Here is a 27,217-nt window from a genome sequence, read left to right on the forward strand (position 1 = left end):
TTCAATTGGTGGGAAAGCAATGGATTTTTGGTTTAGAAATCCTGGTTTAGCTTTTGTTTTGTTTTAACAGATCAGCATTGGGATTGATTTGGACTATTTTAAGTTCAGTTTTGTGGCCAGGGCTGTTGAAACATTTCATTTTAAATATTTTGTTTTCATTTTTTGTTCATTATTAATCTTTAAAAAAAAAATTGTATTCTAATACTTAATACAAGTACCTTTATGCTTAAAGTATATTAAAATAATGTAATTAGCATTAGTATAATGTTGCTCAAGTGCACTAGAAGTTTAAAGAGCTTATGAGCTTAACCTGATCCAGTCAATTTTGACTTCTTTAGGTAGGGGAGCTAATTTTCTAAGGTAATTGTAATAGGCCCTACTGTAGACTAGGGAAAAAAAGATTTTATTCAGAAATGTTTTCTCAGAGCACAATCTTTGTAAATAGCCAAGAATGAGTAGTTCATTCACAGTACCATTCTTTTTGTATACCATTGCATTCACTATTTGTGTGATGTTTAACATTGTGTGGTGCTTGATTGGCATGTTGTCTTTTAAGCTTCCAAACTGTGTACATTTCTAGGTGTCTAATGTGTTGCCTAACATTAGCATAAAGGATGAGCAATTATTGAATGTAGCTCTTAAGTTTATATAATGGTAATTCTGGGAATACACTACTTGGGTCTAATTGGTCTTGTGCTGGCCATCCGACATCCTCATAAATAAGGGAAAGGGTTCAACTCTCCTAAGATTTCAGAAAGGTTAATTAATACTGCCTGATACAGAGTTCTGAAGATATACAAACAATGTTGGGTGTAAGCATAACCCATTATTATTTTAATCTAGAAAGCCATGCTTCAAATGCATGCAGAACCAGGTGGCTGGAGAATTTGTTAACCACTGAGGTTCCTTCAGATTGTTCAGCTCATTTAAATGTTCATTTAAACAATTGTCAATTTAAAAAAATGAAAATAAAGTGTTAATACTTTTTAGAAACAAGTTTTAATTTTTGTTGTTCATAATAAAAAGAAAGTATATTACAATTAAAGGTGTCTGTAAAATGACAGCGCATTTGAAGTGAAGTAAAATTATAATACATTTTCATACAATGGTGTGTAAATAATGTTTTCTGACAGATTACCCCTCGCCTCTATCAAACATGGGTCACACACTCTTCAACAATTCTGATCTTATACTTTCAAACAAGAAAAGGGAAACAACTAAAGTTAAATCTTCCACTACATTTAAAAAAGCATTCACCTCTTACAATTAGATGACACCATAAATAATACCCATGCATTGAACTTCTATGACCCATCATTTCATTTATTTAATGTAATCATAGCACAGCCTAAATGACTTTTTGATTCTAACAGTAAATAGTACTTGGTTGATGGCAATTTTGGCAGGATCTTCAAATAAGAGCATATTCATCCATGTTGAGGCATGACCTCCCAATGAAGTTCACTTAGCACAACCCAATACTGTTCAAGCTTGGTAGTCAGATAACAGCAAGGCTGGCAGCAAGTCCTGAGAAGATGTCAATTACATTAGTTCTTATGTTGTCTGTAGTGTGTCCAGTTGTTCCTATTAGTTCTTATGTTGTCTGTAGTGTGTCCAGTTGTTCCTATTAGTTCTTATGTTGTCTGTAGTGTGTCCAGTTGTTCCTTGTATTCTGTGTACAATCTCTGGAATTTGAGGTTGGCTCCAATAGAGGGTAATATATTACGCAGAATGCTGTTTTTATCTAGGCCCTGCAAACAACAAAGGAATTGATGATTTTTCAAAAGGTTTAGATAATAGTGAACAAATAGATGCTATCTTACTAGATTTTTCTAAGGCTTTTGACAAAGTTCACCACCATAGTTTGCTTAAAAAATTAAAATATTTCGGCATTAATGGTCCACTGCATCAGTGGATTAAAGATTTTCTGATAGGGAGAGAACAAACTGTAATAATAAATGGCTCTAAATCAACACCGATAACAGTAAACTCAAGTGTACCTCAAGGAACAGTCTTGGGTCCACTACTATTTTTAATTTACATAAATGATTTACCAAATTGCATTACTTCAGGAACAAAAGTCAGATTATTTGCAGACGATTGCATAATATATAGAACAATAAAAACAACACAAGTCACAGATATTTTACAAAGAGAATTAGATGAATTACAGAAATGGGAATCGAATTGGAGCATGTCTTTCCACCCAGAAAAATGTCTAAAATGTCAGTTGTTAAGAGTAACAAAAAAACTAAAACAAATTAATTCCACTTATCTTATTCATGGCAAACCAGTAACACAGACTAAAAACGCAAAATACCTAGGTGTTATAATAAATGAAAAACTGTCATGGAATCCACATATTGATGAAACTACAAAAAAATCAAACAAAGCATTAGGATTTATTAAAAGAAATTTCTATAAATCAAATAAGAACATAAAACTAAAATGTTATTTAACCTTGGTTAGGCCAATAATAGAATATGCATCCTCCGTTTCGGACCCCTCAACTCAAGAAAACATTAAGAAACTAGAACAGACACAAAATAGAGCAGTGAGATTCATAACAAATGAATATTCACATTTGACTAGAGTAACACCTTTAGTAAAATCACTAAATTTAGAAAGCCTTCAGGACAGAAGGCTCAAAAGTAAAGTAGCAATCATACATAAAACACTGAACCATAATCTTCAAATACAAAAACAAAATTTAATAAAATACTCTGAAAGACACAAAGATAAAGGCACATTCCTCGTCCCATATGCTAGGACAAATTTGTACAAATACTCCTTCTTCCCTAGTGCTATTAGAGCATGGAATGGGTTGCCTGAGCTAGCCAGGAAAACCAGTGACTTGGCAGAATTTAAGTCATTGGTTAATATGCATGACTAAATGCATGACGCGTAGGACGTAATCATCTTCTTTTATGAAGTGCACCATTCATAAAGTACCATACCAAGAGATAAACCTGAGATAAATGTGTACCATTTATATAGTACCATGAGATAAATGTGCCAGAAGAATGGAAGGACTCAATATTTAATTAGCATTTTGAAATCTAGATTATTGCATTTTAACTTACAAACTTAAAATTTCATTTGAGAACAGACTAGCTTAACCACTGACTGTTAACTTGAACTGTTTTTTTTAACAGCCTACAAAAGGTAGTAGTATAATAAAGTATAATAGTTAGTAGTATTTTTTTTTATTGAGGACTTTCACAATAGACTTCAAACAATGTCAACGCTATATGAAAAGATCACTATTGAATAATTAAATAGAATTTCTTAAATAATAATTTAAAAAAAAAATTTCAACCGAAAGAGCTTAGAAATTTGGTTTATCAAAATGAATCAATAAACACTTTATTCTGTACACTGGATATGTTGAAATAGCTAGCAACGTGTAGTTATCTACCCTTACTGTATGTCTCCAATTTAGAAAAAAAAAAAAATCAGCTTGGCTAAGTCAGATGACAATTTAATGAAAATCCTGGGAACTACATGTAAAATTTAAAAAAATTACCAAATATCCCACTAAATGTTAGAGTTAGTTGACAAAAGTACTTACCAGAACATACTGGGACCAAGATTTCTGACTTTTTGATTTGTACAGGGGACCAAGGAGCTCATCACACACCTCTCGGAGTTTATCTTCAACACCTGAAACAATCTTTAGATTAGAAACAGGTTCAGGTATGTAAGCTTCCAAGTAACAAAGTGCACATTGGCTGTATGGCTTTTTCTTGTTGCACTTCATTACTCAACAAGTGACCAAAAGGTCAAACTCATGGCGGAAAAAATAATTCAGACCTAGTGATCTGTAGAGCAGATTGATGTAAAGGTCATCTGTTTCTATGGCCAATGGTTAACGAGGGTGTCCTGTGGCCAGCACACATCCTAGCGCCTTTATTTTTCCACCAAGTAAATTCAGATACCCATAAGACCTAGGTGAAATCCTAAACATCTAGAAATTCGTAGCACCAGTCTTCAATGAGATTCAAACCTGAGACCCCCTAGGTTCAGAAGCCAAGTGCTTTACCACTCAGCCCTCAAACTCAGGGTAGAAGTTAGTCCATTAAAATTTGTTTGAGTTTGAATGTTGTAACTAAGAAAACCCAACTTGTTTGGCTATAAGAATGTTGAAATAACAGGAGCTCAGTTCTGTTTTGAATTTAAAAAAAAAAATGAAAGTTCCTCTTTCATGATCTATGGGTCATCTGATTCTATGGCCATGGTTAACGATGGTGTTTTGAGGCCAACAATCGCCTTTAATTCCCCCTACTAATATCAGGTACCTACTAGAATTAATTGGACTCGGGCATTCTAAAAATCCCTTAGTTCAAAATCCAAGAACTTTATGAAGATTCAAACCAGTGACCCTTAAGTTCATAAGCCAAGTGCATTACCACTCAGCCCCCATCTGTTTTGAATTGCATCCAATATTTCTATTTTGTTCTTTTTTACAATAAGAATGCACAAAATATTCACATAATTTACGGGTTATTCAAACAAATACAAAAACATGCTCTGTCTAAGGCACTCACCTTCTTGCGCCAAGTAACGTATATATGTTTCCAACCAAAACTGATATTCTGTGGGGGACTGTAAGGCCAGACTTGAGGTGATCTGACTCTCAAGATGGCTCAAGGTCATGGACTGCTGGGCACCTGGATTGGACTGGAATGATCTAGATACCTGTATACTTGGCCTGAAAATGAAATAATTAAAAAAATTAAAAATGTTGCCCTATCTGAACATAAAAATAAATGTTCCTTAAGCCAAGTGCATTGCTAGTGTGCCATAAGTTTACTGATGACCAGCACCTATCATTCTTCTCTATACTCTACCATTTGTAGGTCTACATCTAGAGTGTGGGAGGATCCCTTGTTCTCATCTTTTGCTTTGCCTCTTCATCATCAAGGAGCCATATGGTGTTGTTGTTTTTTTTAATTACTTTAGAGAAGTATGTCTTCCAAGCTAAAATATGCTGTGGTCCTATCTCTTTAATGGAAATGTGTGAAAGGGGGGTATATAGTAGTAGGTTTCTGTGCTGCTTTTAAGCACTCAGCAAATACAGTTCAGCTCAAATCAAGTTTAAGGCATATATTTTACTTGAAATGATAAAAAGATACATGTATGGGACATCCTATTTACAACACCTATTTTTTTTTTATTCCCACAATTACCAAAGAAATGAAGGGGTTGGAGTATGAATTCTAAAAAATGTATTTAATGTAATGCTTACATCAATGACATTTTAATGTAATGCTTACATCAATGACATATTTTAATGTAATGTTTGTTTTGTAAAATGTTTTACATGTTTCGGATGTTCCTTCAGAGTTGAAGATAATTACTTCCTAGTCCAAACCTCCTGCAGGACGACGGGGGATGGGAGCGGGCAGGGTTTGAACCCGGGACCATCGATAAATCTGAACGACAGTCCAGCGTGCAAACTGCACGACCAGGCAGCCATGCTTACATCAATGACATATTTTAATGTAATGCTTACATCAATGACATATATTAATGTAATACTTACATCAATGACATATTTTAATGTAATACTTACATCAATGACATATTTTAATGTAATACTTACATCAATGACATATTTTAAGGTGATGCTTACATCAATGACATATTTTTAAGGTGATGCTTACATCAATGACATATTTTAAGGTAATGCTTACATCAATGACATATATTAATGTAATACTTACATCAATGACATATTTTAATGTAATACTTACATCAATGACATATTTTAAGGTAATACTTACATCAATGACATATTTTAATGTAATGCTTACATCAATGACATATTTTAAGGTGATGCTTACATCAATGACATATTTTAAGGTGATGCTTACATCAATGACATATTTTAAGGTGATGCTTACATCAATGACATATTTTAAGGTGATGCTTACATCAATGACATATTTTAAGGTGATGCTTACATCAATGACATATTTTAAGGTGATGCTAAAATTATATTCTCTGTGAGCTAACCTGTTGGATTTCTGTAAGGCAGCTAAGGGTCCTATTGGTTTATGTTTGAATGGAGTGCAGTGATGGTGGTTTGAGAAGCTTTCAAGTCTGTCATCACCACTAAAAGCCAAAATCCTGAGAGACATGTACAACATATGAATTAAATATGATATCTAAGTATTATCATTGATACTTATCTCCAATCTAATATTCTAAATCTAGCATTCTGTGTCCAATATCTAGTTTCTATCTTGATTTTCCAATTTGAGATTCGCAAGAAAAAAAACTAATAATTTCATGTAGCTATTACAGAAAGAACCATGGGAGGGTACACATTTTGTTTTCAATTGGTCATCATGTGACTTCTATGAAGAATGTAATGTTATGTCCTAAAATAATATGTGTTTAGAATTGTATGGAATATCTAACAAGTTAAAATAGCAATTTAAATCTTTGTGATAAAAAGTCTTTGTTTGAAATCAATATTTCATTTCACAAACTTTTGTCTGGTGTGAAAGAACTTAAGCACAAAACTATCTCAAAAAGTGAAATGCTTTCAAGTTCTGCTCAGCAAGAAATAATTGTTTCAATTAATACATTTACTTACAATTAAATACATTTGAACCAAAGGAAAAGACAAGTATAATAGTACCGGTATCATTTCATTTGATACAATTGGAGTAGGATATAACTATAACTATCTGCTACTAACCCATTCCAACTCATGTCCAGTGTCTGAGTTCGTTAGAATAAGATTAAACCAATACTGTCTATTAACAGTTTAAGTCTAAGCAAAGTAAGGTAGCACTACAAAAAAAATTACTATATGATAATAAAAAAAAATTAATATAAAAATATGTCTATTTATTTTAAATACCTAATTATCCAGATAGGTCTTATACACTATGGTATAGGCACCTTCATTTAAAAAGTTTTCAGAAAAAATAAAATAGCTATAAACATCTAGTTTTCACTAAAAAAAGAGTCACCAAGTTTGTGTTCTTGTTCTGACCAAGCCCTAATGAGCTCTTCTTTTCTAGAAGTTTAAAAAACTGCTGTTAACACCCTATCACTTCCTGCCCTATATTCGAATCTAACACATCCTATTACAATAGGCACTAGTTCAAACACTGCCTTTGAAAAATAAAAGTGATTTAATGAAATAAAAACAAAACTGAAATATAGACAAGGGTGTAAACAATACTGTAGCACTCACCAACATCCGATGTTGACACAGAAACTATAAGATTTCTTATTTGTAAGTGTGACAATAGGCACACCTTGTGTGGTCAGCTTAAACTGATCTACTGTGTCCTTTTCTAGAGAGAAAGATGGCATCGATAGATCAGATACTCAGAAAGATTTTAACACCTGAAACACTCAAACTATACATGACAAAGATTGAGCATGCTTGCTTGTGAAAAAAACAAAACAAAACAACAACATTGGCACATACACAGGAGGGAATCATGTGCTGTTAATCACAGTATTTTGTATTTCTTTCTATTTTATAGCACTGGCTATTGATGAAAGTTAATGATTTACAAATCTTATTTCTCCCAATATTTTTTTTTTGCACACTAACATCACATTTTTTGTTCGTGTTTTACTGAACTATTTGTCCAAAAAAATGATGAACTTATAAACAAACAAAAAACTCCATCAGCGTTAATGGTTCTATGTAAGCCAAGCCCAATATTAGTAGATCATTATATTAACCTAATATTGATATTTTAAAACCATTTACCTTTAAGTACTACTACTTACCAGACATTACAGCTGTCAAAGACACTTCCTTAATTTCAGCTTTCAATGTCTGACAATTCCTACAACAAATATAAAAATAATATTTTAAAAAATGTATTTAAGAAAAAAATGTACATCTGTTTAATGTGTTTCATCAACTTTTGTGACCTCTGACATTTTCTTATTTTTCTTCCAAATTAGTGTGTACATGGCACTGGATGGAGTGTGATTTCATTAGACTGAATGATTCTTTTTGTTCTGCTTAACTCAAAACTCAGAAATTTAGTCGCAAATAAATTTTATGCAAAAAAAAATTTTCTTAGAAAAAAAAATAGGTAAAACAAATCACATCCAAAACACCCATATGTGTGTTCAATTCTAAATAGTCTTTTATTCAATACATAAAGAGTCTTTTAGTCTGAAATTTCATAAATAATGAAGTCCTTTTAATGGACAATGGACATTTAGCAATAGTGAACCAGATTGAGTTACCAGACGAATAGCAGCCCTTTTGTGGTGACAACCATGATGTAGTGTCCGTTGCATGAGAGAAATGTTGGCGGGGAACCCAGCACAAGGCAGGGCAGCAACCTCCTGCCTTTCTTACTGAACACTGATAATGTTCCATCCTGACAGGCAGCACACAGAGTTTGACTGGGGACACAACAAAATGCTATTCATTCACCAAACTCTCTAAACTGCTTTAAAGATGTACAAAATACTCAACCAAAAATTAAACTCAGATTTGTTTATTTTATAGACTGTTAACTGTTGGCTCTTGTGTCAGGTTACATACCTTGATCCTGCCACTGCACAGATTTTAGACATCAGCATGTGATCCCAAACTACTTGACCACCTTGCAAACATCTTAACCTATGAATTCCACCAGAGTCATTGCCATTCTCCACTTCTAAAACAATAGAGTGGGCATCTCCCATTTGACCTTGAATCTGAAATTTAAAAAAAAAAGTAAAGTTCCCAAATTCAGGCAACGCAGCCCATGGGGCAGATAATGTAAAGCTCATCAAGTCAAAAATGAATGATATTGTTAGGTGGCTAGCACAACGATCTTCTCTTCCCAGCTGTCTGGTAAATTTAAGGTGCTTGGTCATGAGCTGACCCACGTACGTCCTAAAAATAGCAAAGTAAAGCTTTCCAGTTTTCACTGGGATTTGAACTTGCGACCCCTCAGTTCCTGAGCCAATGGTGCTAACACTTGACCACCAAACCAGTGACAAAGATTTTAAAACGCAATAAAACAACATAAAAATCTGAATTTTTAAATAATGAATATTAAGAAATGTTCATGCTATAAATGTTTCTCCAAAACAAAAAATATATTAGTCCTAAGTTGAAGTACTTACTGTTTTTGAAGTGGTGCTACTAATACTAAGGGCAGGTAACTGAAGATCTGGGACAGAAGACACAACTTTGGTCTCCCTTAGCTAGACAGTTTCACAAAATAAAATTAACAATTAACAATTTAGTGTTACATTTATGTTTAGTCTCATCACATCATTAAAATGAATCACATAAGTCTAGATCTTCAATCTATAAGATTTTACCAGTGTGTAGGCCCTGTGATAAATGTCAGCTTATTCTTTACAATCACTGGCATCAGTGGCGTCACTAGGGTTGGTGTCATCCCGTGCGATAAGATTGGGGTGTCACCACGCCCCTCCCCCCAGGAAAAAAAAAAATCTTCCCGCAAAAACAACTATCGTTTATTTTGTTTCTTTATGTTGAACAATAAAACTGTAAGCTAATTAATAAATTGGTTATACCTGAAAAATGGTTTTCAATGCCATTTTAAAATGGCGTTGTTTTTCACATTTATCAAACGTTATTGTATAAATTACAAATGTACAATCATAGAATTGAGAAACCTTGAGTTGAACATATTTTTTTTTACTAGAGATAATAGAAGAGCTCCTTACGGAACAGGTCTTTAATTATACTAGTGTTTTTCAGCTGCTTCCGAAAAGGCAAATTAAGGTATCCCGCAACAAGGGACATGTCTAAAGCTAATCAAGCTGTTATCTCACAACAGAAGGTGGAATTCTTCAACATCGATACGGATATGAGATTAAGGTGTATCATATCCCCATTTCTCTTTCTTGTAGCCATCGACCATGTCATAAAAATACATTAAAAGTGTTCATACATATTCCCATGACGTAAACCAAACTGAGTTGAATTTTGTAGACAACATAGCATTACTTTGAAATACAATTAAATGTATACACGAGATGACAGATAAAGACGCCCTCAAAGTTATACACAAAGGGTGCAGTCTACTCAGTTCACCATTAACATTGGTCATACAGGTCTTGAACAAAATGTAAAGTTAACCTATTTAGGCAGTGTTATCTTAAGCGATGGAGATATAGATATATTGATGTTGCATGTCGGATTGGAAAGCAGGAGCCTCTTTCAATAAGTATGGCCTATCTGAACAAACAAATCAATTAGCCTAGAGATTGAAATCCAGCTACTCAATACAATCATTATCCCATGTACGCTTCAAGACATGGAAGGTTGAAAAGAGTCTGAATAGTGATGGCTGAGAAGGATTCTACAAATCCTCATGAGATAATGTTACCAAATAGAAATATTTTCGAACACAGGCATTCGTCATCTAAGGGAAGTGGCGACTGAACGTCTATTGACATTTGCGTGACATACCATTCGACAAGACGAAACACGTTTACTAAGTCAACCTTAACACAAAACCGAAAAGAGGAAATAAAAAACATGGCCGTCCACGTCTAACTTGGTGTCACAGCTTTGTAGAAGTCGTGAATTTCGTTGGCACCTGCTGTGAAAGTCGCCTTAGACTGATTTCTGTGGAGAGAGCTTGCCCTATGCGTGGAATAGTGTGTGAGGTGCTTACACCTATGTGTTTTTCAACACATTACAACAAAAAATGTCACGTTTGTCTCAACTGGTCAGATAAGATGTTTGGGGGAGTGCCTTAAATTCACTCAGAGTTGTTCAGGGCGAAGCCTCTGGCGCAAAACGTTTTTCTACATTTCTGAGCTTGAAAAACTCTTTCTCCTGGCGTCTACAATGCTTAATAAAGTCAAATAGAATTAAATTAAAGAAGGTTTGGGACATGTTGATACTTACATTGTGAGAAACATTCGAGGCATTAATTTTTGTTCTTAAAAGTTGCGTTTTGGAAAAGTGAATTTTTCCCACTTGGGTGTCACCCTGTGGTGGGTGTCACCCAGTGCGCCACTGACTGGCATTATTTGATCACAATCTATTAAATCACTAAAAAATGAGGTAATCCTTTCAAAAGCCCATTACCAAGTCATTCATTAGGGGAAGTTCAAAATAGCTAAAACTTTCAAAATGTAAAGCAGGTTCTACTCTGCTCATTTGAACGGTTTACTGGTGAGACTTGCCTGTGACATTGTTAATGCTCCCGTTGCACCAGCAGCCGAGGGTGTCTCTATTCTAGCAATGTTATTCATGCTGCTTAAAGCCTCTTTCACTGCTGCCGCCATTGCTGCCTCCCTAGCAGCTTGATCAGATTTGCTCGGCCGACCCCTCTTTGCAGATCTGAAATCGTAAAGCGATGAAACTAAATAAGTATAGATGAAACCTTTCTTTCCAGTTATCAAAAAAAAAATAAATATATTTTTTTTATAAGTTTAAAAAGATCTTAAGAGAAAATGTTTCAAAAAGATGAAAGACAAGACCTTTTGTCTTCTGTTAGCTTTCTCTTCAGGCTAAGACTTCCTCCTGTAAGATGTGTCTTGAGTTTATCTTTGACTAGTGCCACATCTTTCCCAGAATCCTGCCCGCCCTGTTTGGATTTTTCTGCTGATGGTGCTTGAAGTGGGGTTGTTGGCAGTTGTTGGGATTTTTCATCCAAGGGTTCTGACTGGTCTGGTTTGACAGGTCTAATCACAATATTTAAAATAAATATTTTAAAACACAAAGTCTCTAAAGCTATAAAAACAAGAAAAACAAAAAAAAAATGTTAAAAAAAACAACAAAGCTTACATTAAGTGTAATTGTATCAATTAGTTTGGATCAGTCGTGTAATTATATTTGTAATAGATCTGGATAAACAACAATAAATCTGTGTGATTAGAAATATTTGTACCAATTGTTTTTGTTTAGCGCTATTTCATGCTCTAAACTTTCTGAATGCACTATGATTCTATCACTTGTCTATTGTTAGTTTCAAACTTTTCTCTCTACAAAGTATAAAAGGGATTAATTCAACTTATAACTCCCGCAGGATAACGGGGATAGCATAGGGCAGGGTTAGAACCCAGGACCACCAAGACAACAGTCTAGAGCACACACCACACAACCTGCAGCCTTAATAGAGAATTGAAAATTGAAATAATTACATATTTTATCTTTACATCTTGAACTTAACTTTAAATACATCAAATATATTATTTTCTGTCGGTTTTAAATACATTATCTCTCCCCAGAGTTACAAACATTCTGACTCCAAATGTTTTAACATATGACAGAAGAATATGCTCTGAGAAAAGAATTGCTCAGATTGAGTTTCTTTGGAAATGAGGGGATGTTCTTCTTAAACGGCCTGAAAAAATTGTGTCCAGAGCAAACTGTGAAGACTGGTAGAACAGAAGTGAGAGTGATTACCAACAATTCTTTGATCATACAGTATTAAAAGAAAGCACTACATGGTTCAGAGGGAAGCAAACCAACTTACGTTGTAGGAATATTTTCAGGTGTCACTTCCGACTGTGATTTACGAATGGGTGTATCTGTAACTGTTTCACTTGGGGGCTTCTATAAATACAAAAATAAAATATTGCTAACTTATTCAATTCATTTAGAAACACATTGCTTTAAACTTTAAACTTGAATAATATTTGACAAAATGTTCTAAACCAGGGGTGGGCAAATTACGGCCCGCGGGCCACATGCGGCCCGCCGAGGTGTTTTATGTGGCCTGCCGACACCTACAGCAATCAGGTGTGCCCACATTATATAGATATGAAAATGAAAATATTAAAAAAAAATATATATAAATTATTGAAACTGTCTCATTATAAGAAGTTTTCAGTAAACGGAGATTTCGCTTATTGGCTATACATCAATACACTCTATTCAAGACACTATGTCTGAGTGTTGTGTAGGCTTGGAACAAGATGGCAAATGTGACAACTGATGGAGCTCGATCTTTGACTGAGAACCATTAACTTAAAACAGGAAAGTTTGCACAAAGCTGCATATGATGTACACTTTTAGTTCAATAATTGAAATAAGTAATACAATTAAGTAGAGCTAGGGGAGCTAACCACAGGTAATTTATGATAAATAATCCAATGTATCCATGATCTTAGCATGAGCAAGGCAAAGGAGAAAAATAAAAATCGCAAGGATGAAATTGTTATGTTGACTGTGACTTTGTTAACAATATTTTTAATGAAGAGTGGTAGACTACATTTCATGTTTTGTATCATCACTATTTCAATTGATTGTTTACATATGAAATGTAAATGCATGTTAAATCTTTTCAAACAAGGCTTTCCCATTTCTACAGGCAAGCAAAAAAAAAATAGTTTTGTCATTTTCTTTTGCTGAAAGGTGAAACTATCTTTAGAGAAATGATTAAAAGTACAACACTTATTAAGAGAAGCCGACTCAGCTCCAGAGCAAAGAGAAGTTCCAGTCAGTACTACCACGGGAGTATTATGGGTGCCAGAAGCTGTATTTCCACACTTTAAAAAACCTTGCTGCTGTTCACACTATTTGGGTACACATACATCAGTTCTTCCTCTTCGTTTTCATTTTACATGTTGGAGGGTTCAGATCAGTAATCCTGTATCTGAGATGAACCGCGTAGTGGTTTCCAGATCAGGCAGTTCTCCGAATAGTCTTTGGAGAGTCTTGTTCGGGTCCCTTGATTTAGTATGCACCATTAAAGGACATGGTCAGCATTCTCTAGTGATGCTCCATAAGGGCAGGCTTCGCTCGTCCCGACATTTAACTTCCGAAACATAAATTGTCTCATTCAGTGAGGAAGCATTTTTTGTGGAAACTCAACAAGTATAATCACTGGTCAATGTTGACTGACTGTAATTTGACAGCAGTCACACACAGAGGTAACAACTAGTAAGATAGTTTCACAGTTCCGGAACATTATGCACGAGTGTAAGAAGTAAAATACTGAACATTAAGTACAACTGTATATTTGCGGGGATATTGTGATATAAAAAGACAACAGCAATTTAAAAAAATCGTAATATATGAATTAAAAGACATTCTACACAACAAGCTTATCTTTCTAAGATATATATATATTTTTAATGCGACCCTCGATACAAAAATGTTGCCCACCCCTGTTCTAAACCAATATTCTGCATTATCTTCTTCTAGCCAGGTTTAAGCTGCTGAGCTGAAGTTCCTTTACAATCTGTGTTCGTGTCAGGGTCTTGAAAATAAGTGCTACAGTGAAAGGAATGATTTCACAGACTATGCCCAGGGCACTAGTTACATTTTTGTCATTGCAAATTTTGAATAGGAGAGATAAACCATTGGCTAACCACACCATATCTCATGGATATTTTAGTTTCAATTAGCCCTAAAGGACTCCTACACTTCAAACATAGGGAGGGCACTCACCACCATAAACTTCATTATAATGCAGGAATAAAGCCTATGGAAAAATCCCACATAATGCCTGGTAAAAAAAGACAACAATCTGTAAAGAGAAAATGTCCCTGCTTATAATCTTATATTAACATGTTCAATATGTCCAGTCTCCCATTTTGTTTTTTTCTTTAAAATATAAGTCATGATTCTCATTTGAGATCAAATTTTTTAATGAATTATTTGAACATATGTCTGTCAGTAATCCAGCCATATCTCCTGTTTTCTTATTATTTTTTTACTCTTCATGCTTTCCTGGCATGTTTTTCTAATCTCATTTGTATTTTTGTACTGCTTTTAAGGACTCAAGAAACAACAAGTCAGATTAAATTAAATCCTGAAAATATGAAATAATGTCCAACTAAAGCAGAGCCAACTTCAATTTAAACTTCAAATGAACAAGTAACAACACAAAAAATCTCACCATTTTGTTTGTTAAATTTCAATATACAGCCAAAACTTAAATAGTAATATTTATAACAAAATAATTATAAATTCAAATTCAGATTCGGAATAAAAAGGTGAAAGTGATAACTCATGACCAACCTGAGTTTCTTTCGCGGCAAACACATCTCTTGCCACAGAGGACAAGGATGGAGTGTGGCTAGGAGAGGAGGGTGTAGATTTGGACCCAGAGGAAGGGGACACCATCCCAGGAACTGTCACTCTGTTCTGCTTTTCCACAACAATTTTGCTCTTCTCCGATGAAGAGTGGAACTCGATATTGGAGTTGGAAGAGAAAGGCAGCGGAACTTCCCTGTGACAAAAAAATATTTTAAAAGCATAAAGTAAAAATAGTTTTGATCAGTTTTGATGCTTTAGGCAAGAATGTATGTCCATTGTGCAATATGATTAGAGTATTAACACTACCAGACCAGTGGACCGCTTTTTCGGTACTTGCCGATTAAATTAAAAAAATGAATCCAAATCTAAAAATAAACAACCAATCAAAATAAAGGTATGTTTAGCTTTGCAAATGGCTGCACCCATGTTTTTTTTTTCTTTGAATTGGTGTGGTTTTACATGAAAATTTGTAATAAACATGAGCCAGGCAGATATAATGTAGTTCTAGGTGTGTAATGAGCCTTAAGTTGAATGATATTTTAGTTGATTTAGACTCTTAGAATTAAAAATTGTATAAAGAATAATGTTTTTACTTCCATTGAATGATACTGTGAGAGATCGATTGATTAGAAAAAAATCTTGATTTTCATTACATCTAGAGCTGCAAAGATAGTAAGCAAAGTAAGGAGCACAGGACATAGGAAACAGTCTAGTTTCAGTGGTTCAGGACTGGTAGGGTTAAAAAACAGTCAAAGTTCTTACCCAACTTCAGGTTGTGGTGCCAGAAATATTGGAGTGATTCTTCTCCTTCCATCAGCTGTACGTGTCTCAATTTGTTTATCCCTGGGCTAAGGACCAAAATTCAGAGAGTAAAAAAATTTATTTTTGTATATAAAAATTATTTTTTTTGCCTTTGTGCATTCTTTTAAATTTGTTAGTAAAAAAAAATAATTTTTTTATCAAAATTACCTTGAAAGGGCCCCTGTCACCACTGGCTGACATGTTACTGTTCTTGTTAGGAGTCAGCAGAAGGGAATCAGTGGTCATATTTTTTTGCTGTTGAAGGTTCAACATGGCAGCAGACTCTATAATCTGGCTTCCTTTGTTTGCTGCAGCATTCAGCGAGATACCCTTGCCATAGATGTTCTCAAGAAAATCGGTCTGGAATAGTTTTCTTCAAATTAGGTTCAGACAGTTTCTCAAATTTGAACACTACAAATACGTCATAAACAATACAAGAAAAACAATTTTTGTAACATGTAGAATTTAGATTTGTCCAACTTTTAAACTGGTATTTATTAAACATGTTTATAAAAAATAGTTGTTGTTTTTTTAAATAATTCAAGAAGATATTATATTATTATCTTAAATGTGATATTATTTAAAAAAAAAAAATTTCCATACCACTCCTTCTTTAGACATGGGCTGACCAATCTCTTCTTTAGTAAAATCCATGAAAGCCACAGATCCATCGATAGAACAACACATAAGCTCTAGCCCATTCTGACTCCTGGAGAAACAAAAAAAAAATGCTCTAACAGTAAAACATTCACTTATAGATAACAATTGCCATTCTTATAATTTTCAGTAAGTTCTTTAAAAAAAAAAAAAGGCAATTTTATCTTTAGACTTTAACACAGGCATTTATGAGATTTAAATTATATTACTATATTATATTATCTTTATTGGAATTGTAACTCAAGAACTCTAGGTTATAAAGCCAAGAGCTTTACTGTTAAGCAAGTTGTCCTCAAAAAACTTGAAAGTAATTTGCATGAAGAATGAAGTAGAAATGATCTATCTCAAAAACATGAATAAAGAAATTGCCAACCTTTGTTTGCTAATGTAATATAATAGCAATCACTTACCAACTTAAATCCATGATGGAGTTATCAAACAGATCATGCATAACAACAAGTGGTCGCTTTAAAGCTGTCAACTGATAACAACGTGAAAATTATTATTTTTTTTTGTTGTATTTATTTTTTTTCAATAAATAACAGTCATCCTTTTTTTTTTAACTACTGAAGTATTAGTATAGTAAATAGTACTAAATAGAAATGTAGCATTTGCAATACATTTTTATTATTATAGAGTCTGCTAACAAAATGGAGTTGAGAAATGTCAAATAAATGTTTTGAATGAATTCTAAATTTAAACTATTTTCATCTTTCATTCACTTCAAGCAGCATTGTAACTTCTGAGGAGTGATGAGCACAACAGTAGCTTTAAAGATATAGCAAGCGAAAACATAAATAGAATTGCAAAACGACCTACCCAAATTGAAAGTGATCTATCCTTGCTGCCAATAGCACAACATGAATACTGTTGAGACTAGAAATAGAATTTTTTTTTTTTTTGGTTGCATAGAAAATTGAAATTAGAAACTAATTGGGGAGCTCTCTCAATTAACAGGAAATATTATTAGGACAAAAATTTAAATATGTAAGACTGTGTCAACCTAACAATGTTTTAAATAGTAAAAAAAAGCATATTTTAAAGCCATATTAATGATAGTTTACATACACTCATACTTGAATATAATAGTAATTTTTAAATGTACTGCAATCTATGACAACTTCATCTAATCATATTATTTACAAACAGAAATGTAAAAAAAAAATAATTACCTTATCAGATTTGAATTTCTTGGAGAAAATATTTGGATTGAATCTCTGCAATACAACATTAGTTATACAAGTCTTCAGACATGGTTTAAGAAAAACTGAAAGTCTCAATAGTTGATATACCGGTATATATAGTATCCATATTCCCCTTCTCTAAAAACAAATATCAATCTGGTCTGATACTTATAAGTAAATAAAAAATTTAAAAACATTGAGCCATTTAAGTTCATCTATTAAAAAAATATATACAGATTTACAAATGCAAGGGTGAATAATTGTATAGCTTATACATTAGACATGCACTCTGGACCAAAGTAAAAAACAAAGAATGTTTGGAGGCCCTTCATCAGCTACAAACAATTAATGAGGTCAAAGAACATAAAAAGGCTTATAATTAAAACTTTTTAATATCTTTTTGTCTTCATAGCCAAGAACAAAAGAAAAAAAAATCCCATGGAAAGAAAAAAAACTTAGGGACATACATGTTTGTGCCAAAAGAGGTTAAAAGATCAAAAGACTGTTGCTCCCATTCTAATTGCATGGACAGTAAGAGTGCACTTACAACTACTGTTACAGCTTTCCGATGTCCAACAAAATCCAATGTGGCTCTGAAACCTGCCCTTTCAATAATCTGGGCAGTCAGCCCAGAGTTGTTCATGGCATGGGCAGACACTATGTGGTGACCATCAGGTGACCAGTTGAGTCTCAAGAAATGTGTGGTGCCAGCACACTGTCATGAAGGAAAAACATAAGACAAGTAAATAGTGAGACAAGTAAATAGTGAGATACTACTTCTAACAAGTAAATAGTGAGCTACAACTTCTAACATAAGTAAATAGTGAGATACAACTTCTAACATAAGTAAATAGTGGGATACTACTTCTAACATAAGTAAATAGTGAGATACTACTTCTAACATAAGTAAATAGTGAGATACAACTTCTAACATAAGTAAATAGTGAGATACAACTTCAAACATAAGTAAATAGTGAGCTTAAATAGTGAGCTACAACTTCTAACATAAGTAAATAGTGAGATACAACTTCTAACATAAGTAAATAGTGAGATACTACTTCTAACATAAGTAAATAGTGAGATACAACTTCTAACATAAGTAAATAGTGAGATACAACTTCTAACATAAGTAAATAGTGAGCTTAAATAGTGAGATACAACTTCTAACATAAGTAAATAGTGAGCTAAGACTTTTTTTGTTGTAAAATTTGCTCTTTTGTTGTAAATGGTTAAAATGATATAAACAGAAAATCATTGCAACTATTTTACAATGCAGCAAAGCTACAGGCCTCTTTAAAAAGCTATTAAGCTTAGTTTATAAGAAATGTTGAGCATAAACTAATTTAAATCTTGTAGAAATTTTTATACTAAGAAGTACAAACTTTAAGAATATTAATAGAAGACTTCACAGAATTTATATAATGCCAAGACAGTTGGAATAATTCTAATTGTTTTTTCAACTCTATTGTTATTTTTAATGTTATTGTATTTGTTAAAAACAGTTGTTAATTAAAATAAATTAAACTATTGCTGAATTTGTTTGTTAATTTTATTATTAATAATTTTTATTCTTAGCCACCCACATATGGTGAAAAAGAGACTTACTCATCTAGGCTTAAATTCTATGTAATTTTTATCTTGATTCTTTTTTTTAGTTGTTTTGTCCAATCTTTAAAGTATGAAATTTTTTTTTTTTTAATTTCTTTAATTTTTTTTCTGTTCTTTTGTGCTAGCATGTACGTAATTAGCTTCAAGAAACTAGAAAGCGACTTTCATATAAATTTTTTTTGCACCACCCACAACATACACACCTCTTTAAAAGGCTCCGATATCAGGGCTTCTTGTTGCCAGTCCATTGTACGCCAAATTCTTAGAGTGCGGTCATCAGACTATAACGCAAAAAAATCAGATTAATTAATTAGATTATCAGACAATAAAGTACTAAAATAATAAGGTTACAGACTATAACGCAATAAAATCAGATTAATTAATTAGATTATCAGACAATAAAATACTAAAATAATAAGGTTACAGACTATAACGCATGCCGATGACGCGGCACTCGTATCTCACTCACAAGGAGGTCTACAGAAGCTAGTGAACGCCTTAGCAGCTGCTTGTCAAGAGTTTAGCCTTACTATAAGTCTCTCCAAGACCGAAATCCTGGCACAAGACGTTGCAGAAATACCTATAATACAAATTGGGAACCACACCCTTTCAGTGGTGCAGGAATTTACCTACTTGGGTTCAACAATTGTCAGTAACCTAGACTTAGACATCGAGCTGACAAAAAGGATAGGAAAAGCTACCACAGCATTGGCAAAACTCTCCAAGCGCGTCTGGGAAAATGGTAAATTGACCACAGCGACCAAAATCCTAGTCTACAACGCCTGTGTTGTGAGCACTCTCCTTTATGGCAGTGAAAGCTGGTCAACATACATGTACTAAGAGCACAGATTGAATAGTTTCCACTTGCGCTGCCTGAGACGCATAATGGGCATCTCTTGGAGGGACCATGTCTCCAATCAGGAAGTTTTGAGACTGGCCAATATGAACAGCATGTATGCTCTCCTGACACAAAGGAGATTACGCTGGCTCGGACATGTCACCCGCATGCCAGATGGTAGAATCCCGAAAGATATCTTATATGCTGAGCTTGTGGAAGGAGTCAGACCCAAGGGCCGCCCAAGACTAACATATAGAGATGTCTGCAAGCGAGACATGAGAGCCTCAGGCATCAGTGAAAGTATGTGGGAAAACATAGCCAAAGACCGGAGTGCATGGAGACAGACTGTGTGTGCTGGGACAACCCTTGCTGAGAACAAAAGAATTGAAGCGGCTTTAATCAAGAGGGAAAAAAAGAAAGCTGCCCTGTCTGCTAGCCCTAAATCAGAGGCATACAAATGTACGAATTGTGGCAAAGTCTGCCGTTCTAGAATTGGCTTGATTAGCCACACCAGATTCTGCCCCGTCTCAAGATTAAGCCAAAACCAGTGACTCACTTGGGCGCATCCATTGCCTTTCGAGACAAAAGGAGCCATATATATATAATTAGATTATCAGACAATAAAGTACTAAAATAATAAGGTTACAGACTATAACGCAATAAAATCAGATTACCAGACAATAAAGTACTAAAATAATAAGGTTACAGACTATAACGCAATAAAATCAGATTAATTAATTATATTATCAGACAATAAAGTACTAAAATAATAAGGTTACAGACTATAACGCAATAAAATCAGATTAATTAATTAGATTATCAAACAATAAAGTACTAAAATAATAAGGTTACAGACTATAACGCAATAAAATCAGATTACCAGACAATAAAGTACTAAAATAATAAGGTTACAGACTATAACGCAATAAAATCAGATTAATTAATTAGATTATCAGACAATAAAGTACTAAAATAATAAGGTTACAGACTATAACGCAATAAAATCAGATTAATTAATCAGATTACCAGACAATAAAGTACTAAAATAATAAGGTTACAGACTATTAAGAAGACAAACAATAAAAATCAGTCACCACTCCAAGTGGCTTCAGTGAATGTTTTTACCTGTGTCGCCACATATTTGCCAACTGGGTCCCATGTAACTCCTTTCACTAACCCAGTGTGCCCTTTCAAGGTTGCTAGCTGCTCTGCATAAATAAAAAGTCAAATCATTATAGTGAAACAATTATCCATAGTTCGATAATTATATTTCCAAGGTAATTAAAAAATGCTAATAATTGTTATTTACCAAAGATTCAAAAAAGAATTATAAATAAAAAATTAGAACGGCAATTATATTTAAAGATTATGTTTGAAAATTATTACCAGGAAACTTTAAAGCATTCCAAATAGCTACAGTGTTATCAACACTACAAGAAGCTAACCACACATCTTGGGGGGACCAACTCAAGTCAAGGACATCTAAAAATCAATGAATGTTATTATATAAAAGTCTATTTCATGTCTATATAAAATAGTTATACATAAAATATTATATTATTTTGTTTTTATGATTACTATGACGAACCTCCAGAGTGACCTCTGAGAGTGAAAACAGGTCGCCACTTCTCATGGATGACAATGCTTCCATTAGATCCAAAAGCCTTAGAAGGCTCTGCAGTACGACCCGTCTGCCAGATCATGATAAGTTTGTCATCTCCCCCAGAAGCAAGAAATTTACCACTGTGAGACCACCTCACACAATTGACACAAGCTGGAGAATAAAAAAAAGTTTACCAAGAAATAAATTATTCTTAAAAGTTTCTATCTTCAAAATCAGCACCAACTTAATTATATCAACCTCATTTACTTCAACTACAGTTGATACTATTGTTCTTTAAAGTTCATAGGTATTTATTCTTAAAATCATGGATTATATGTATTACACTTCAGGTCAGTACTGTCAGACAAACAAAGATCTGAGTCCACTTAGCTTTAATGGGTACCTGACATTAGTTTGGGGAAAAGTAAAGGGAAAGTATAGGTGATTTGTCATAGTGCAGGCCACATGACACCCCCGTTAACCATGGAAACATGTGAAGTTTGCATTATCCAACCCATAGATCGCAAGGTCTGAAAGGGGAACTTTTACATAGTGTGCATTAGTCTCCCAAATGAATGTGACAGAGGGATGGAAGGAAATGGTAGAAGACAGGCAACAAATGATGACTTGAGCTTTAATTATCTGGAACATAATATCCCGTAATAATCTTTAGGTACTTCAAGCACAATGAAATGAAGCAATAAAGTGTATAAAATAGTGGCTTATATTTAAGTAGAAAACACATCAACTGGCTATCCCAATTCCTAACTTCCTTTCCCTTTATATAATCTCCAATCTATGTGTTCTTCCAAAACAAGTCCATCGAAACATCACCATATTTGTGTACAATTTTTAATTATCAAAATTCAATAGAGTTAATCTTGAATTGTATGCATATCTTCTTGAAATGATTTTAATTTCACTAAAAAAACCACACCCATTTTTTATTCACTAAAAAAACCCACTCCAATTTGAACTTTTGTTTTACCCCCATATGTGACATGTATAACAAAGAATTGCTTATCCTCGTAGAATGAAACCTTTTAACATACAATCTTACCAAAATGATTATCCAACTGGCAAATCATCTTTGGTGCTCTGGCTTCATCTGCTTCAAGAGCCTCATTTCTGAGTGGCTCCATGTTCCAAATCACAATTTTTCCATAGTCATCCCCTGAATATATCAAAACAGTATTAAGCGTAATTGGTAATAAATTTTTAATTCAGAAATTGTCTGTAATCAAATATCAGATGAACTATTTCTTTTTGAGTCATTTTTACAATCATGAAAAGTTATATTTATAATGCAGTGAACAAGCATCACATTCTAATTGCTATTCTCTGATTGGATGACAGTGTAGCATCTCTTTCAAAGAGTTGTCCCAGAATGGGAAGACATCATCTTATCTTCTTATATAAGATTAAGATTATTTTATTGGTTCAAACAAAGGGAAATCCTGTTTGACTACAAATGCCCAGCTCACTATTACTACTGTAAAAATTAATAATATAGATCATGCAAACACAAACAACATATACACACAAGAGAAAAAAAAAACGCACACACAACCAACGCTTGATGAATTGAGCTCCTGTTTACTTCTCAGGGACAACAACATGAAACACCTTAAAAGACAATGGAATAAAGGAGTGTTTAAATCTGTTCTAGCTTTAATGGAGAGTGAGAGGAGCCAACTACTTCATCCAGATCTGATGAAACTGTTTCTTAAATATTAAGATAATTATGTGCTATGCATGTGCATGGTGGCTGAGTGGTAAAGCACTTGGTGAAGACTGGGATTCTCAATTTGAGGTACCCAATATCAGTTGGGGAAAGTAAAGGCTGTTGGTCCTTGTGCTGGCCACATGACACTCTTGTTAACCTCGGCCATAAAAACATATGAACATTACATCCTCTCCCCAAGAGATTGCAAAGTCTTAAAGGGATACTTTTATTTTACGCTTATCCATGTGTTAATCTAGTTATGCATGTTAAATAGAGGCTCTCTCGAGTATCTCTTTTAACATACTGTTACGATCTCTCCTAATCAGGCCTTCTGTAAACACTGCTAAACACAACACCACAGCACATCTAACACATCAAGAACTTGATGACAAGGCTCCAAATAATCTGGTGCTTTAATAATAGTCAATTAAAACAGCCAATATGACACAATTGGCATTACATCAACACTAAAAATGCTATACTGTACATCACCGTACTAAACTAGTAAACTCTACTGTCTCTATCTCTTCCTGGACTCGTACATTCACTTGAGGACTCCACCAGGACCGACTTCATGGCAGACTAACAGTCCCAGTCTACTCGCTGTCCTGTCTTGAACTGCCCTGCCTTACATACTCTTTGTCTCTGGTCCATGCAGGCTTATGATCAGATGACCATAACACGCGTCCTATTCACAAGCAAAGTTCATACCAGTACTGTCCCTTGCCCTTCGATATAGCACGCTAAACTGTATTACTGGCCTGTGTCACATATGTCAGCTAATCACACACAGTTAACCCTATCGTGCCGCCAATAGGGTTATAACAATACTTTCCCAGAAAAGAAAGATAGCATCTCTTTCAAAGTACATTTCCAGAATAAGACATCTCAGTGTGGAATGGTCATTTTATTTCCTAACTAAAATCAACTAATATATGTAATACGACATCAATATGCATCTAAAAAATATAATCAAAATGTTGGTATGATTAACTGACATCATCAAATGACACTTTAGAACAAAAAAATAGGTGAAAAAGAAATGTTTACTCACCTTGGCCACCAGTCGCACAACGTGAGCCATCAGGATGGATATCCACAGAGAATATTGGTTTACCTAAATGTAGATGTGTGTAAATGAAACAAAAAGTTTTCATCTCTTTTTAACCAGTAATCTGAATTAATTTCAAACATGACAGAAGAATTTTAAATAATATTCAAAATTAAGTCCCTTCTATTCCTATTATACCTATTTACAGAGAAGCCAAGTTCAAGTGATTTCTAGGGTAACCTGATCATTCATAGCCATAGTCATAGGACATACATATAGAATTTAATCACTAAATTTAAATCTATATATAGAATCTAGATCTAGATAAAAACTTAAATGTGACTTATTCAGATTACACTAGTGACCAGAGTCTGACAGACTTAGACTAGAGTGACTAGTGTTGATAGTGTCAGGCTTTTCTTGAATGAGTGTAGTTTTTGTATTATTATGGATACCTCTTCTGGTATGAGAGTGTTCTTAGTGTATTAACTAAATATCTTTATCCACGCCAAACTTGTTGTTGCGCACGTCCACCAGAGTTACTGAGTAGTATCACCACAACATATAGACTCAAAATACACAATAAGTAGAAGACGACACTTTTATTTTATGATAAGTAATTGGTTTACAATATATTGACAACTTCAGCCATCAAAAAATCGTGTCTAATATTTCACATTTATATATAAACCAATAGTGTTTAAATCCAAATGAATTCATCAAATACATAGCTAATAACACGTTCATCTTAAATACAAGACACGTCTGTCTTCTACAATATTTCTGAGATCTACTGCTTGACCATGTGATTAACACCCCAAAATTCAGCTGTGGGCCCTTTTATTTCCCCGTGCGAGATCATATTCTTCATATAAAACAAGTGAATCTTGTGGTCCACAAACAATAAATGTCACTAACTATCAAACAATAATGTGACAGATAGGTTCTAATTCTAAGTATATATATAATTAATAATAATTACAATTTATACTAGTAACTAGTTAATATAAAAAATTCATAGATCTACTAATCTACTACTACTATGTAACTATCATATATTTATATATATATATATTATAAATATAATATCTACTATGACTATGATTAAGGCTGACCTATCTTAAATGATAGTAATTCTGATAAAAATAGAAAACTAGTCCAGTCTATGTAATACATGACAATGAAAGTGAACTTCTTTACTTATTAGATTTGTAATTATTTTAGATCTAGAGTAAAGTGTGAAGTTCGAGCAGCCCCTATTTGTCGAGAGGTTCGAACAGTTCACTTTTTATTGCTAAAACTTTTTTATTTGAATGTTTACCAAATTACTACTATATTGCTACTGTGCATGCACCTTTTTTCTTTACTTCCGACACATACTATTTCCTTTTCCTTGTAAAGGCTAAGTTCATGGTGAGGTCAAACTCAGGAGGTGTGGAATTATTCTTTTTTACTACCCGGTAGTGAAGGAAATGGGTCATGGGCTTAAGGCTATTTTTAAGTCAGATGGCTCATCAGATCAAAGAGACTATTTGAAGTTGTGGAGGGTGGGAAATGGTGCAATGGATGGTGTTCTTGCACTGGAGTAAAAAGAAAATGACTTCATAGTGAAAAGTAAATATTAATACATGTTTTTAGATATATTTTCTTTGATCTGTTTGAACCTTCCATCAACCCGATCAAGCTTACTAACTGTGGAAAAATCCGCTCGAGGAAAAGTACACTTGACGATACCTAAACCTACACCTCTTTGACCTCGTATTTAATTTTAACTAAGCCTAGTGACCTAGTGATGCATTAAATCCAATTTATTTTCATAGAAAAAAGGACGAGGAATTCATAGATGCCATCAGTTTTTTCATAGGTCAGACCGTTACGGGGCTATAAAAATCCAAACTTCAAAATTGATGCTAGCAGGCTTAATACTTTCGAACTTCGCACTGTAGATATCTAGTTATCTAGAAATCTAGATCTATCAGTATCATCTCATCTACTTTGAACTTTCGAATGTGAACCTGCTTACACTGACTTACAGTACTTACACACTTTCAGTGACTTTCAACTTCTACTTAATACTTATATTCAATAAATAATTATACTCTACTGAGTGATACCCTACAGTTACTTACAGTAGACTAAGACTCTACTGTCTCTACTCACTGAGAGTCACAACTCACTGACAGTAGTGACAGTGACTGACACTCACAACTCACTGACAGTAGTCTGAGTAGTGACAGTGACTGACACTCACTCAGACTCAGTCACTCACTGTCTCACTCTTGGTTTCTTGTGACTACTGACTACTAGACTCTAGTTACGTAAACTAATATTCTATATTGTAAAATTATATCTAGTATTTACCATCATGATTAATCCATCCAGGCTTAACGACTCTCATTGTGGTACTTAGATTTAGAAATCTAGAGTTTTAGACATAAATCTAAGTAAAACACAATTTTAAAGCATATTTTGATTCATGTTCGACAGCGAGAGTTACCGGTCGTTGTGCCGCTACAGAAATATAAAAATTAGACTAGGATTTTCTGTTGAAATAGAAACATACGAAGAAAAAACAAAAACCCCGCTAGATGCTATATTAAGCGTGCTTGTATCAATTCGTTTGGATGTTAATTGTTATGTAATTAAATTTGTAATAGCTTTACACCAGTGATGTCCAACCTAATTCGACCTGCGGACCGTTTTAATTTTCGATTGTCGTGTCGAGGGCCACTTCAAGGAATAGGTACAAAAACGAAATGAAATTGAAACTATTTTATTCATCATCACCAA

At 33.8% G+C, this 27,217-nt stretch overlaps 1 protein-coding gene across 1 annotated transcript; it reads right to left on the reverse strand.

Annotated features, from left to right (window-relative positions):
* Positions 1-983: 983 nt before the first annotated feature.
* LOC106059858 (protein HIRA-like) lies at positions 984-26,932 on the reverse strand. The gene is made up of 27 exons (XM_056005377.1): positions 26,789-26,932; positions 24,431-24,493; positions 22,711-22,824; positions 21,636-21,821; positions 21,434-21,529; positions 21,173-21,255; positions 19,413-19,490; positions 18,149-18,316; positions 17,590-17,634; positions 17,237-17,293; positions 16,828-16,898; positions 16,364-16,469; positions 15,929-16,120; positions 15,722-15,807; positions 14,942-15,152; positions 12,450-12,529; positions 11,452-11,655; positions 11,155-11,311; positions 9,109-9,189; positions 8,540-8,694; positions 8,236-8,397; positions 7,765-7,823; positions 7,214-7,316; positions 6,019-6,132; positions 4,548-4,711; positions 3,572-3,663; positions 984-1,751 (listed from the first exon to the last, which is right to left on the reverse strand). Exons 1-27 carry the CDS (start codon positions 26,823-26,825, stop codon positions 1,635-1,637), a joined length of 3,081 nt encoding a protein of 1,026 aa, XP_055861352.1. The 5' UTR covers positions 26,826-26,932; the 3' UTR covers positions 984-1,634.
* Between the last annotated feature and the right edge of the window lie 285 nt (positions 26,933-27,217).

The sequence above is a fragment of the Biomphalaria glabrata genome, chromosome 12 (genome assembly GCF_947242115.1).
Source record: "Biomphalaria glabrata chromosome 12, xgBioGlab47.1, whole genome shotgun sequence".
Lineage (NCBI taxonomy): Eukaryota > Metazoa > Mollusca > Gastropoda > Planorbidae > Biomphalaria > Biomphalaria glabrata.

Excerpts from the sequence above, each read along its gene's own strand:
- LOC106059858 (XM_056005377.1), bottom strand. The coding sequence starts at position 26,825 with ATGAGAGTCGTTAAGCCTGGATGGATTAATCATGATG. Across the intron at positions 24,494-26,788 it reads TGGATGGATTAATCATGATG|GTAAACCAATATTCTCTGTG; the intron begins GTAAATACTAGA and ends ATCTACATTTAG. Across the intron at positions 17,635-18,148 it reads GGAAAGCTGTAACAGTAGTT|AGATTCAATCCAAATATTTT; the intron begins GTAAGTGCACTC and ends GTTGTATTGCAG.